General features: G+C 37.4%; 1 protein-coding gene across 2 annotated transcripts in view; it reads right to left on the bottom strand.

The window, feature by feature from the left end:
* Window positions 1-15,148, bottom strand: part of LOC106084744 (long-chain-fatty-acid--CoA ligase 5) — a 73,591-nt gene that overhangs the window by 37,782 nt on the left and 20,661 nt on the right. For both annotated transcript variants that reach the window (XM_013248644.2, XM_013248643.2), the window contains exons 3-4: window positions 8,513-8,848; window positions 8,263-8,417 (exon numbers count right to left, since the gene is read on the bottom strand). In XM_013248644.2, the coding sequence (XP_013104098.2) occupies window positions 8,263-8,417; window positions 8,513-8,579 (222 nt within the window). In that variant the 5' untranslated portion in view covers window positions 8,580-8,848. The remainder of the gene's footprint in view (window positions 1-8,262; window positions 8,418-8,512; window positions 8,849-15,148) is intronic.

The raw sequence follows: 15,148 nt of genomic DNA, 5'->3' as shown, positions 1-15,148 counted from the left end.
AGGGGCAGAAGGGCAATGTGTAAGCCAAATAATGCACAGAATTAAAAATCTTTGAGGCGTGTCATGATGGATGCTCATGTGCTCATTAGTAATGTACATGAGCTGCTAGCTTACTCTGTTGGTCAGTGGCCTTTAGCTATGCTGCACTACTTTTTCAGATTGGGAAAATTGAAAAAAAAAAACAATAAACAAGTAAAAGCGTGCTAAGTTCGGCCGGGCCGAATCTTGCATACCCTCCACCATGGATCGCATTTGCCGAGTTCTTCTCGCGGCATCTCTTCTTTGGCCAAAAAGGGTATAAGAAAAGATTTGCTTTGCTATTATTATATTATTACATGTTGGAGACCTGTGTAAAATGTCAGCCAATTCGAATAAGAATTGCGACCTTTGGGGGCTCAAGAAGTAAAATAGAGAGATCGATTTATATGGGAGCTGTATCGGGCTATAGACCGATTCAGATCATAATTAACACGTATGTTGATGGTCATGAGAGGATCCGTAGTATATAATTTCAGCCAAATCGGATAATAATTGCGACCTCTAGAGGCTCAAGAAGTCAAGATCCAAGATCAGTTTATATAGCAGCTATATCAGGTTATGGACCGATTTGAACCATACTTGGCACAGTTGTTGAATGTCATAAAAAAACACGTCGTGCAAAATTTCATTCCAATCGGATAAGAATTGCGCACTCTAGAAGCTCAAGAAGTCAAGGCCCAAAATCGGTTGATATGGCAGCTATATCAGGTTATGGGCCGATTTGAACCAAACTTGTTGGATATCATAACAAAACACGTCGTGCAAAATTTCATTCCAATCGGATAAGAATTGCGCACTCTAGAGGCTCAAGAAGTCAAGACCCAAGATCGGTTTATATGGCAGCTATATCAAAACATGGACCGATATGGCCCATTTACAATACCAACCGACCTACACTAATAAGAAGTATTTGTGCAAAATTTCAAGTGGCTAGCTTTACTCCTTCGGAAGTTAGCGTGCTTTCGACAAACAGACGGACGGACATGGCTAGATCGACATAAAATGTCGCGACGATCGAGAATATATATACTTTATGGGGTCTCAGACGAATATTTCGAGTAGTTACAAACAAAATGACGAAATTAGTATACCCCCCATCTTATGGTGGAGGGTATAAAAAAGGCATTAAGTTCGGTCGGTCCCACCACCTCGGGTATATATGTAAACCTCTTTCCGTCATAATCCGCTGAAAAATGCATAATTTATGCATGATAGTCCAAGTTGGACCAAATTCGGCATAGACATTAAGTGATCTAATAAAAATAAGTCACTATTCAATTTTGCAGAACAAAATATAGGCCTTTTTGGCAGCTATATTCAAATATGGATTGATCTGAACCTTAAAGGAAACGGATGTCGATAATAAATGCACCTTTTATGGAGCCAAGGCTTTAAATCGAGAAATCGATCCATATGGCAGCTATATCCAAATCTGGACCGATCATATTAAAAAATGATCGTCCCAAAGTTCACCGAAATCGGACAATAAATGAGTGATTTGTGTGCCCAAGACCTGAGTTTGGTAGATCGGTATATATCGCAGCTATATCCAAATATGAACCGATCTGAATAAGCAAAAAAAGGGGTGCTAAGTTCGGCCGGCCGAATCTTGGGAGCCCACCACCATGGATTCTGCTAAAAATGTATGCAACATAAATTTAATTGAAAGGCGTAATTTTAATATACATACATACAACTGATGATCAAGATACCGGTTTACATGGGAGCTATATCAGGTTATGGACTAATTTGGACCATACTTGGCCCAGTTGTTGGAAGTCATAACAGAAAATCGGATAAAAATTTGCGACTTGTAAGGGCTCAAGAAGTGAAATCGGCATATCGGTTTATATGGAAGCTATATATATATATATGGACTTTACTTAGTACAATTGTTCGAAGTTATAACAGAAAACTGTGCAAAATTTCCCACAAATAACAAACATTGTGGCTTGTAGAAGGCTCAAAAAGTCAAATCGGGAGATCGGCTTATATGGGAGCTATATCAGTTTATAAACCGGTTGAGACCGTACTTGGCACAATTAGTGGAAGTCATAATAGAACACTCCATGCAAAATTTCAGCCAAATGGGACTAAAATAAGGCTTGTAAGAGCTCAAGAAGTCAAATCGGGAGATCGGTTTAAATGGTAGCTATACCAGGTCATAGACCGATTCGGACCGTACTTGGCAGAGAAGTCTTAACAGAACACCACATGCACAATTTCAGCCAAGTCGGACAAAAATTGCGGCTTCCAGGATTTCAAGAAGTTAAATCGGGAGATCAGTTTATATGGGAGCTATATCCAAATCTGAACCGATATGGCCCATTTGCAATCCCTAACGACCTACATCAAAGTATAAAGTATCTGTGCAAAATTTCAAGCGGCTTACTTTACGCGTTCGACCGCTATCGCGATTTCGACAGACGGGTGGACGGACGGACAGGGCTAGATCGACTCAGAACTTCGAGGCGATCAAGAATATATATACTTTATGGAGTCTTAGAAGAATAATGCATAAAAACTTTATGCTATTGGTGCTATATCAAGTTATAGTCTGATTCGGACCATAAATGAATTGAATGCAGAATATTGTAGAAATCATTGTTTATATTTCAGTTCATTCGAATAAAAATTGCGCCTTGTAGGGGCTCAAGAAGCTAAATCGGGAGATTGGTTTATATGGGAGCTGTATCAAGCTATATATCGATTCAGACCATATTGGACACATATGTTGAAGGTCTTGGGAGAAGCCGTTATAGAAAATTTTTACAAATTTCCAAATTATATGAGAATTGCGCCCTCTATAGGCTCAAGAAGTTAAGATCCCAGATCGGTTTATATGACTGCTCTATCAGGTTATGTAAGTCATAACAAAACACCTCAAACAAAATTTCAGCCAAATCGGATAAGAATTGCGCCCTCCAGCGGCTCAAGAAGTCAAGATCCAAGATCGGTTTATATGGCAGCTATGCCAGGTTATGAACCGATTTGAATCATATGGACACAGTTGTTGAAAGTGATACCAAAACATCACGTGCAAAATTACAGCCAAATCGGATAAGTATTGCGCCCTCTAAAAGCTGAAGAAGTCAATACCCCAGATCGGTTTATATGGCAGCTATATCAGGTTATGAATTGATTTGAACCATACTTAGCACCACGTGCAAAATTTCAGTCAAATCGGACGGGAATTGCTCAAGAAGTCAATACCCAAGATCGGTATATGACAGCTGTATCAACACATAGACCGATTTGCCCCGTTTGCAATCCCAATCGACCCAAACTAACAAAAAGTATTTGTGCAAAATTTCAAGCACCTAGCTTTACTCTTTCGAAAGTTAGCGTGCTTTCGACAGACAGACGGACGGACATGACTAGATCGAAAATAAAATAACATGACTTACTTACTTAATGGGATCTTAAACGCATATTTCGAGGTGTTACAAACAGAATAACGAAATTAGTATATCCCCATCCTATGGTGGAGGGTATAAAAAAGGTGCGGATATTAATCCGCCCCGTGCCACTATGGACATACACCTTAGCAAATAATCGGCTTGTTGTGAGCTCTAAAAACTAAAAAGTAATCTCGAAAAAGAATATTTTATGTTAGGAGTTCCATGCCGCTTACAAAATCCTTAATTGTTTTCCATACCACTCTATTAGGTTGGTTCATGCCTGCTATATTTTATACCCACCATTAAAGAATGGGGGTGATACCCAACTTAGGCAATATGGATATCAAATGAAGGACATTAGCGAGTAGATTACGAATATGTAAAAACAACTAAAAATTTAACCTGGAAAAGATCTACGAGGTCTTGAGGATTTTGGGCCCCCTTTAACCCCACGCAATAAGGGTACCAAATAAAAGGTATTAAGGAGTAGATTATGAAAACACAAAAAAAAACAATTAATTACACTCACCAAGGGTGATTTTCTCCAATTGTCATTTTTATCCTAAATTTAAGATAAAAGGGAGGAGGAGGATGATGATGGGAATGAAGATATCACATCGTAGGTGTAAAAGGCGCCCACATTAAATATACTCCTAAGGGCTTAAAAATTTGACTGCCACATCCACGTGGCAATCCCTGGGTAGCGACAACAATAGGAAGCACGTCCCCCTCGAGGGAGCATTTTAGGTCGGACTTCTGAAACGGACTTCAGAATCTCGTTCCTGGGCTCAGAACAAGGAGGTGAACCCCATATGTGAATTTTTCCCCAAATCTCTTCATTTCATTGGTAACACCAGAAATATTTATATATTTAAATATCTTCAATCGGCTGTGTACTCGAAGTCAATCCACCCATATCCGTCCGTTCGTTCAACAGGTAGATGAATTCACAATGCCATCGGAACGAATAAGGCTATCCATCAAACTTTGCACAGATACTTCTTATTGTGAGATTGATTTTAGTTCATGAAAAAAAATTTTACCTATGCACTTAAAAATTGTTTCGTACAACGTACGTTTCTAAGTTGACTAATGGGCCAACTTTTTCCTCAACTGGACTTTCAAAATATTCGAAAACTGAGCTTATTCAAAACGTGTGAGAGTTTTTTATATTTTAAATATCCATTGCAGGATATACATGATAAATATGGAAAAATTAAAAAGTAAATTTTTGACTAAAATAATTAAGTAATTTAAACAAAGTGTTTTCTTAACAAAATTTTAATGCAATTTTTATATAGAATTTTACAATTGAATGTTTTTAAAGACAAAATTTAAAAAAAAATCTGAACACAAAATTTCAAGGACGTTCCTTAAGCTAATATTTCAAAGAAAGTTATCAAAGACAACATTTTATTGATATTTTTCCAAAATTTTTTTTTAAAAAGAAACCTTTCAATAAAATTATATCTAAAGACAATATTCGATGAAATTCTCGATAAAGACAAAATTCCTACGAGATTTTTACAAAAGACTAAATTCTAAATTTTCTTTAAAGAAAAAAATGTCGATCGAATATTATCTAAAGACAATTTTTTTTTCTTAAGACAATTTTTTAATGAAAATTTTCTAGAGCTAAAATTTCAATGACAAAATTTTAATGACATTTTTCTAAAAACAAAATTTCAAATAAGTTGTTTCTAAAGACTAAATTTCAATTAATTTCTTTTTTTTTATACCCACCACCATAGGATGGGATATACTAATCTAGTCATTCCGTTTGTAACACCTCGAAATATTCATCTGCGACCCCATAATGTACAGGGTGGCTGATGAATATTGCTACAATGATGAATATTGCTACATTTTTTTTTCGGTGTATGGAATACATTTTTCTTTTATTCATGTTAAATTAAATTATTAAATTAATTATTAAATTATTATTAATTAAATTAATTAATTAATTAATTAAATTAATTATTAAATTATTATTATTAAATAGAAAAAAAGTTATTACATTTTTTTTTGGTAGCGGCTTTCATCAGCCACCCTGTATATATATTCTGGATCGTCTCGGCATTCTGAGTCGATCTAGCCATGTCCGTCCGTCCGTCTGTAGAAATCACGATAGCGGTCGAACGCCTAACGCTAGCCGCTTGAAATTTTGCACTGCTACTTAGGATTGCAAATGGGCCATATCTGTTATGACTTCCAACAGCTGTGCCAAGTACAGTCCAAGTCGGTCTATAACCTGATTTAGCTCCCATAAAAACCGATCTCCCGATTTGACTTCTTGAGCCCTATTTTTCCGATTTGGCAGAAGTTTTGCATGCGTTGTTCTGTTACGACTTCCAACAACTGTGCCAAGTACGATCCGTATCGGTCTATGACCTTATATAGCTCCCATATAAACCGATCTCCCGATTTGACTCCTTGAACCCGTAAAAGCCGCAATTTTTGTCCGATTTGGCCAAAATGTTGCACGTAGTGTTCTGTTATGATTTTCTGTACTAAGTCCAAATCGGTCTATAACCCGATATAGCTCCCATATAAACAGATTTGTCGATTTTCCGATTTGACGATTTGTCGATTCATGAGTCATAACAAGCCGCAATTTTCGTTTGATTTGGCTGTTTTTACATGCGATGTTCTGTTATGACTTCCAACAATTGTACCAAGTACGGTCCTAATCTGTCTATAACCTGATGTAGCTCCCATATAAACCAGTCTCTCGATTATTCTTTTTCGGTTCCAAACAGTTTTAAATTTACTGGTTTCACAGAAGTTTGGTATGTAGAATAAAACTATGCCCTTCAACTAAATTTAGTTTGTATAAACTTTTAGCAAAATCCATGGTGGTGGGTTCCCAAGATTTGGAAAGGCCGAATAAAGGACGCTTTTATTTTTTTTTTTTTTGTTGAAAATTTTTTTTCTATTTTGTCTGAAGTAGGAGTCGAGGTAATTTTTTTCCACTCCGACTCCAAGACTCCGACTCGGACTCCGTAGCCCTTGGCCTAACTCACTGTCCCAAATTTCAGTGAATTCAGACAATAAATGTTCCTTTTATGGGGCCAAGACCTTAAATCGAGAGATCGGTCTATATGGCATCTATATCCAAATCTGGACCGATCTGAGCCAAATTGAAGAAGGATTTCGAGTGGCCTAGCAGAACTTACTGTTCCAAATTTCAGAGAAATCAGATAATAAATGTGGCATTTATGTGGGGGCTATATCAAGATACAGTCCGATATAGCCCATCTTCAAACTAAGCCAGCCTTTTGATAAAAAAAAGAATATGTGCAAAGATTCAGCTCAATATCTCAATTTTTTAACACTGTAGCGTGATTTCAACAGACAGACGGACAGATGGACGGACATGGAAAGATGGTCTCAGATTTCTACGACGGTCAAGAATATAAAGGGGATTTTTACTTTAACTTTTATCTTTTTGGCAACACTGGTTTCACTGTCAAACATCTTCAGTTTGGTCTATAATTTAACCATGCATCGTCTTACAAATTATTGAATTTTATAATTAAAATGCGCGCTCTCTTAAGAAAGTTCATCGCGCTTCTTCCATTCCATCGACTAAGCTTATTTTTGGCTCAATGGGTACGTAAATAAGCAGAATTGTCGATTTTTGGGTGAAGATCAGCCAGAAGCATTGCAAGAGGTATCAATGCATTCAGAAAAAGTCAAAGTTTGATGCTATTTATGGGCTGGTGGCATCATTGGGCCATACTTCTTGAAAGTTGGTTGATGAGCTTGATTTGCACGAAATGTGGTTTCAACAAGACGCTGCCACATGCACCACAGCATGCGTAACAATGGACTTATTGAGAGGCGAGTTCGGTGAACATTTTGTCTCACGTTCGGGACCGGTCAATTGGCCGCCTAGATCGTGCGTTTTAACGCCTGTGGGCTATTTTTTGTGGGGCTATGTTAAAGTTCATGTCTTTACAGACAATCTCGCCTCAACTGACGCATTGAAAGACAACTTTGAAGTATTTATTTGTGAGAAAGAGTTGGAAAGAGTATGCCAATATGGGACTAAGCAGATGGACCATTTGAGGCGCAGCCACGGTCAACTTTTGAACGAGATAATCTTCAAACATATAATTATGTGGACCGTACTAACGATTCAAATAAAAATGTCATGCATTTTTCCGAATTTTATGTGTTTGTTTTTGAAAAATTCCCTATAGCTCTCAAAAAATCACCCTTTATATACTTAATGGGGTCGGAAATGCATATTTCGATGTGTTGCAAACAGAATGACAAAATCAATATGAAAAGTTTATAGTAAAATTACAACAACGCACAAAGTCCAATAAACCATTTGCATTTATTTATATGTGCTATTAGGCAGCCTTGACAAGGTTTATTTTTTAAAGCAGATGATAGAGTTTTGTGTGTCCGTCTGTTAGATATTTGAAAACCCATTCTAATTAATGAGTAATAATATAACAGCGCTTACTGCAAAAGACGTGGCAGTAGCCATTAACACTTATAGACATTTGTTCATTTTCCTATATATGATATGTAGAGTGAACTAACATATCCAGGCTTACACCCCCTTTATGACGGCCGTTAGAAAAAATTAAAAAGGGGGTGTGCTTAGCATACATTATAGAAAGAGTTGGAAATAGTCTAACCCTTATTATGCCTCCACCTCCAATAACGTTGGCCACTAGAATGGTGAATGACCATAACACGCATGCAGACCCATATTCATGGGTCTCCTATTGACCCAATTGCGAACAACAACGACAAAGTTTTTGAAGCAGACATAAGTCTATTTTGTTTTTGCTATTGCACTTACTTCAAGTATAGGTGACTGATTTTCCAGAGGCACTAATGGTTTTTCCGGTATAGGCCGTGATGCAAAATAATATGCGGACGCTGCTGCTATGCCCGTTAGGGTTAACACACCAGCGGTGCCTCCGAAATAGTACAGATAACCGTCGATTTCATCAACTACAAAATTAGAGAGAGAGAGAGAGAGAGAGAGAAATAAATAAAACCATTTAATTAGAATTGGTGATGTTGCACGGTGTCCTCCTTCTACTTACACAAATATGAAATATTGCTCATTATGAAATGATTCACATAGGCCCAAATGGATTTTTCCGGCGACATATGTTTGCTGTTGCTACTTCAGTGTATTTGTTTGTTGGTGTTGCTGCTATAGTTTTCAATCCTTTTGCCTATACTTTCCTACTGATATAATGGGCGGGGAGGTGATGGGAATGTTTATGTTAAATGTTTTTTCTTTGGTCTTAAAATATAATTGTCTCAACGATGATATTTAACCAAATTCCTGAGTATGATTTTTTTTATTGAATGGTTAAACTAAGAAAATATTTCTATTTGTGTAGTTTTAGGTTGTTTGTGGTTAAAAGTCAAATCTGAAAAGATAAAAAGAAAATATTTCTTTAATTATTATTATTTTTTTAAATTATTTTTATTATTATCTACTACAGTTGAACCTCGATAATCCGGGCCTCTACTGACATTGATTTTCAGCCTCTATTAACCGTTATTTACCTCTATTATCCGTGCTTCAAACTGATTGTTTGATGTAAAATTCTGGGATGTCCTTATTATTTTTAGTTTAAGGTGAATATTATTGTATATCACAATCAGTCGCCAATTGAAAATTGACCGGTCAAGGTGGTTGTTCGAAAATGGCTTCAATAACAAAGGAGAAAAAAAGAGCAGAGAGAGTTCTTTCAATTCAGGAAGGATCACAGTGAAAACATGTCAATTGGTTTGTTATCACAAAATTGTACACGATTTAATAAAAAAGAACGAAACAATTTTAAAATTTGAGTCTAGAAATGAATCTATAGAATTTTAACAAGTAAAAAGGCGTTAAGTTCGGCCGGGCCGAACTTTGGATACCCACCACCTCGGGAATATATGTAAACCACCTTTCATCAAAATTCGGTGGAAATTTCATACCTTATGTCCCATATCAATTATATCAAAATATGTTCCGATTTGGACCAAATACTAAAAGTACACTAGCTATATCTAAAAATAAACCGATCTGAACCATATACGACACGGATGCCGAAAAGCCTAACATAAGTCACTGTGTCAAATTTCAGTGAAATCGGATTATGAATGCGCCTTTTATGGGGCCAAGACCTTAAATCGCGATATCGGTCTATATGGCAGCTATATTCAAATCTCGACCGATCAGGGCAAAATTGAAGAAGGACTTCGAAGAGCCTAACCAAACTCACTGTCTCAAATTTCAGCGACATCGGACAGTAAATGCGTCTTTTATGGCCCCAAAACTAAAAACGTAGATATCGGCCAATATGGCAGCTATATCCAAATCTGAACCGATCTGTGCGATATTGCAGAAGTATGTCAAGGGGTTTAACTTAACTCACTGTCCCAAATTTTGGCGACATCGGATAATAAATAAGAATTTTATGGACCCAAAACCATAAATCAAGAAATCGGTCTATATGGCAGCTATATCCAAATCTGAACCGATCTGGGCCAAATTGAAGAAAAATGTCGAAAGGCATAACACAACTTACTGTCTCAATTTTCAGCAAGATCGGATAATAAATGTGGCTTTTATGGGACTTAGACCCTAAATCGGATGATCGGTCTATATGGCAGCTATATCCAAATCTGGATCGATCTGAGCCAAATTCACGGAGGATGTCGAAGGGCCTAACACAACTCACTGTCCCAACTTTCAGCGAAATCGGATAATAAATGTGGCTTTTATGGGACTTAGACCCTAAATCGGATGATCGGTCTATATGGCAGCTATATCCAAATCTAGACCGATCTGAGCCAAATTCACGGAGGATGTCGAAGGGCCTAACACAACTCACTGTCCCAAATTTCAGCAAAATCGGATAATAAATGTGGCTTTTATGGGCCTAAGACCCTTAATCGGCCGATCGGTCTATATGGGGGCTATATCAAGATATAGTCCGATATAGCCCATCTTCGAACTTAACCTGCTTATGGACAAAAAAAGAATCTGTGCAAAGTTTCAGCTCAATATCTCTATTTTTAAAGGCTGTAGCGTGATTTCAACAGACAGACGGACAGACGGACAGACGGACAGACGGACAGACGGACGGACATGTCTAGATCGTCTTAGATTTTTACGCTGATCAAGAATATATATACTTTATAGGGTCGGAAATGGATATTTCGACGTGTTGCAAACGGAATGACAAAATGAATATACCCCCATCCTTCGGTGGTGGGTATAAAAACAAAAAGACATACACTAAAAAAATCTATAAATCCAAAAGTTGATTTCGCAACATACGAATGGTTTCATCAAGAAACACTCAAGCGAACCCCAATTTCGGGTGAGTTGAATTTTAATTTATCAATTTTATGGCCTGGCATAAAATTTGATTGTGAATTTAAGGGGGAAATGATAACTGAAAACACCAAATATTTTCATGAAAAGCAATGCAAATACTAAACTGGTTGGCTAGAAAAATTCAAAAAACGACATGGAATTCGCAGGCTCAACGCGACAGGGGATAAAGAATGTGCTTATTATGAATCAGCCACTCTGTTTGTAGAAGACTTACGTGCATATAGTGAAAGTGAAAATCTGTCAACTGACCAAACTAATAACGCCGACGAAACGGGCCCATTTTTGGAAGTGTTTGCCTCAGACTTCGCTGGTAACTGGCAAAGAATTATGGATACAAAGCATGCAATGAGAGAATAACAGCCTTGCTTTGTGGTAATGGCAACTGGGACGCACAGATTCAAATTGATGATAATAGGAAAAAGTTCCTATAATTTATAAATCAAATAAGAGAGCCTGGAAAACATAAAAATTTTGTATCTGCACGCAAAAAAATAAAACGTTTGAAACATTTTACGAGAAAAAAAAAACTATGTAACGTTTCTCTTCAACATTTCAAACGGTAGCCATAAACGTAGCAATATTGAATATAACTAACTTTATTTATTGTAAAGCCTTTAGCAACTTCGCCTGCGGTAAAAGTACCTTTCTTTTGTTGTAAAACCAAATACTCTTTAATGGCAAAAGTGTTGCGACAGCCGCAAATGATTATCCGTTAACTGGAACAATAATTATTCTCTATTGCCTCTCCGATAAGAGAGAGCGAAAGGGTGAGCACATTAACGTATAGACCAGTGATGGATTAAAAGTGACGGTCTGATGGTAAACTTGGACATTGACAATTTTTAAAGTTTCGCCATAGGTACGTCCAATGACAAAAATCATTAGGAAACATGGAAGGTTCTTTTCAACAAAAGTTTATGAAATGCAACGTGAGCCACTGTGCCAAAATTGAGTAGCAATACCTAAAATGGATATAATGACCAATTGGGACATATCGTTGACTTAATATAAAACGGACCTAACTCGATATTTTTTTACTTTAAAGCAGAAGGAAACAACATGACATAGGCCTTTTTTGAAAGTGTTATAACTCTGTTATTTGAAATTGCATCCGCCTGGAATTTTGAGGCAAGGTGAATCGTACATTTGTCTTCCAGAACAAATAAAAACGCAAAATTCGTTGTTTGTTTATTTACAAGAGATGAAAATAATTTAATTTAGGCCTCTTTTTTGAAATCGTTACAAATCCGTTATTCGAAATTGCTTTCAACTAAAATTAAAAGGGAAGGTGCCTCTGACATTTGTGATCCAGTATTAACAAAATACGCCATTTGGGAAATATTCAGTTGGGCTTTTTGTACCCGCCACCGAAGGATGGGGGTATATTCATTTTGTCATTCCGTTTGCAACATATCCATTTCCGACCCCATAACGTGTATATATTCTTGATTTTCGTAAAAATCGGCGATGATCTAGCCATATCTGTCCGTCTGTTGAAATCAATCTACAGCCTTCAATAATAGGGATATTGAGCTGAAACTTTGCACAAATTCTTTTTTTTCCATAGGCAAGTTTGAAAATGGGCTATATCGGATTATATCTTGATATAGCCCCCATAAAGACCGTTTCGCCGATTTAAGGTCTTAGGCTCATTAAAGCCCCAATTATTATTCGATTTTGGTGAAATTTGGGTCAGTGAAATGTGTTAGACCTCTCGACGGCCATCGGATAAAAATCGCGGCTTGTAAGGGCTCAAGAAGTCAAATAGGGAGATCGGTTTATACGGGAGCTAAATCATCACCTTGACCGATTTGAACAGGTTGGCACAGTTGTTAAAAGTCATAACAGAACACTATGTGCAAAATGTCAACCAAATCGGTCAGAAATTGCGGCTTCCAGGGGCTCAAGAATTCAAATTGGGAAATCGGTTTATATGGGAGCTAAATCATAAACCGATTTGGAACGTACTTGGCACAGTTGTTGAAAGTCATAACAGAAAACTATGTGCAAAATTTTAGCCTAATCGGACAAAAATTGCGCTTTCCAGGAGCTCAAGAAATCAAATCGGGAGATCGGTTAATATGGGAGCTATATCAAAATTTCCAACGACCTACATCAATAGAAGTATCTGTGCAAATTTTCAAGCGACTTGCTTTACGCGAACGACCGCTATTGTGATTTCGACAGACACGCGGACATGGCTAGATCGACTCAGAATGTCGAGACATTCATATCTTGTATGGTTAAGGTTGGTTCATATCTTATATAAAAAAATTAATTTGTGTTTGTTTGTAGGTTTTTTTGTTTGTTTGGTCGTATGTTTGTGTGTTCCTAATAGACTCAGAAACGGCTGAACCGATTTTCTTGAAATTTTCACAGATGGTGCATAATGATCCCGTGGTGAAAATAGGGTACATTTTTTGATTCAGAAACGCCAGATCTCGGAGATAGGTTGTGCGATTTAAGCGAAATTTTGTTTGCTCTCATATAGTACCCTAAAAATAAAAATTTGATATCCAAATTTCGGATGGGGTACCTAGGGGGCTGCCCCACCCTAAAACCTACCAAACATATATTTAGACCAATCACGACATTATTGGACTCAAATGAAAGGTATTTAGGATAAGAAAACGTATCTGATATACAATTGTCGGACCAAGTGCTAGGGGGACCACCCCAAGCCCCAAAACACCCCCCAAACTGGGCTTATTTACTGATTATGGGAATATGGGGCTTAAATAAAAGGTATTTCAATGCAGAATACAAATCTGATACCCAAAAAAGGGACCAAGTGTTTGGGGGGGCGACTCTCACCAAAAACATCCCTTAAGGGAGACAAATTTACGACCGTAGCAATATGGGGCTCAAATGAAAGGAATTTGAAAGTAAAGCACGAATTTGATATCAATATTCGGGAAAAGTGCCTATGGGGCCACCCCACCCCCACAACACCACCCAAATAGGAAGTATTTTCTGACAATTGCAATATGAGACTCAAATAAGAGGGAACACGAATCCGATATATACTTTTAAGGCCAACTTACTGAGTGGCCGCCCATTCCCCAAAACACCCCCAAGCCGGTCATGTTTGCCGACTATGGAAATATGGGGCTCAAATTAAAGGTATGTGGGAAAAGACCACGTATCTGATATCAACATTAGAGGCCAACTGTCTAGCGGACGTGCCACCACCATAACAACCCCCAAATAGGACGTATGTGCTCACCAATTTTTTGCTGACCATTGCAATATGGGGCTCAAACAAAAGTATTTTATATCTATATGTAGGACCATGTGTTTTAGGCATCAAAAACACCCCCAAAAGGGAAAACATTTTTTGACCATGCCAATATGTGGCTCAAATGAAAGGTATTTGAGATTAGAAAACGAATTTGATAACCTATTTTGGGACCATGTGTTTGGAGGACGCCTCATCCTGTAAACTCCTCTTAAGCCAATGGCAATATGGGGTTTAAATAAATGGTGTTTGAGAGAAGAGCATGATGCTGATATTTTTTCAGGGCCAAGTATCTGGGGGACCACCTCTCCTCATGAGAATATCGGGCTGAAATAAAGTATTTCAGGTATGGAGTACACCTTACATCCAAACTTAAATTCGTAGACCAATAAAGATCATATGGGATTCAGATACAGGCACTTATATTGTTAAACTGTTAGTCAAGTTAACATGTAATTTCACTAAAAGATCTTTAATTGTCGAAAATAAATATTCCAAATTGTTCCATATAAAGTAAATAAGGCGCAGCGGAGCGGGCCCGGGTCAGCTAGTTTTGATATAAATGTCATATAGCCCGCTTTCTCCATTTAAGGTCTTGGGCACATAATAGGCGCATTCATTGTCCGACTTCGCTGAAATTTCATATAGCGAGTTGTGTTAGGCTCCACTGTATCCCTATTCGATATTGCCTAGATCGATCCAGATTTAGATGTAGCTGCTACATATACCGATCTCCCGACTTAAGGTTGAATTTATTAAACTTTTTATGAATTTATTGACCGATTTTGCTGACATTTAGTACAATGAGTCCTGTAGGCCCTTCGATATTCGTACCGAGTGTGGTCAAGATCGGGTTATATTTGGATATAGCTGCCATATATACCGATCTCCCGATTTAAGTTCTTGGAAAAAAACTGCACGTTTATTACTCGATTTCGCTGAAATTTAAGTGTCAGTATGGTATTCGTGTTCAGTATGGTATGCCGATCTCCAGATTTAAGTTTTTAGGCCCATAAACGATGGATTTCTTGACCGATAAATTTGGTTCAATGAGTTGTGCTGGAGCAATACATAGCAATTCTGAATATTGTGAAGATC

Source organism: Stomoxys calcitrans, chromosome 1 (assembly GCF_963082655.1).
Source record: "Stomoxys calcitrans chromosome 1, idStoCalc2.1, whole genome shotgun sequence".
In the NCBI taxonomy this organism is placed as follows: Eukaryota; Metazoa; Arthropoda; class Insecta; order Diptera; family Muscidae; genus Stomoxys; species Stomoxys calcitrans.
Note: the sequence above shows the minus strand (reverse complement) of the source record. Positions and strands in the feature narration are given on the sequence as shown.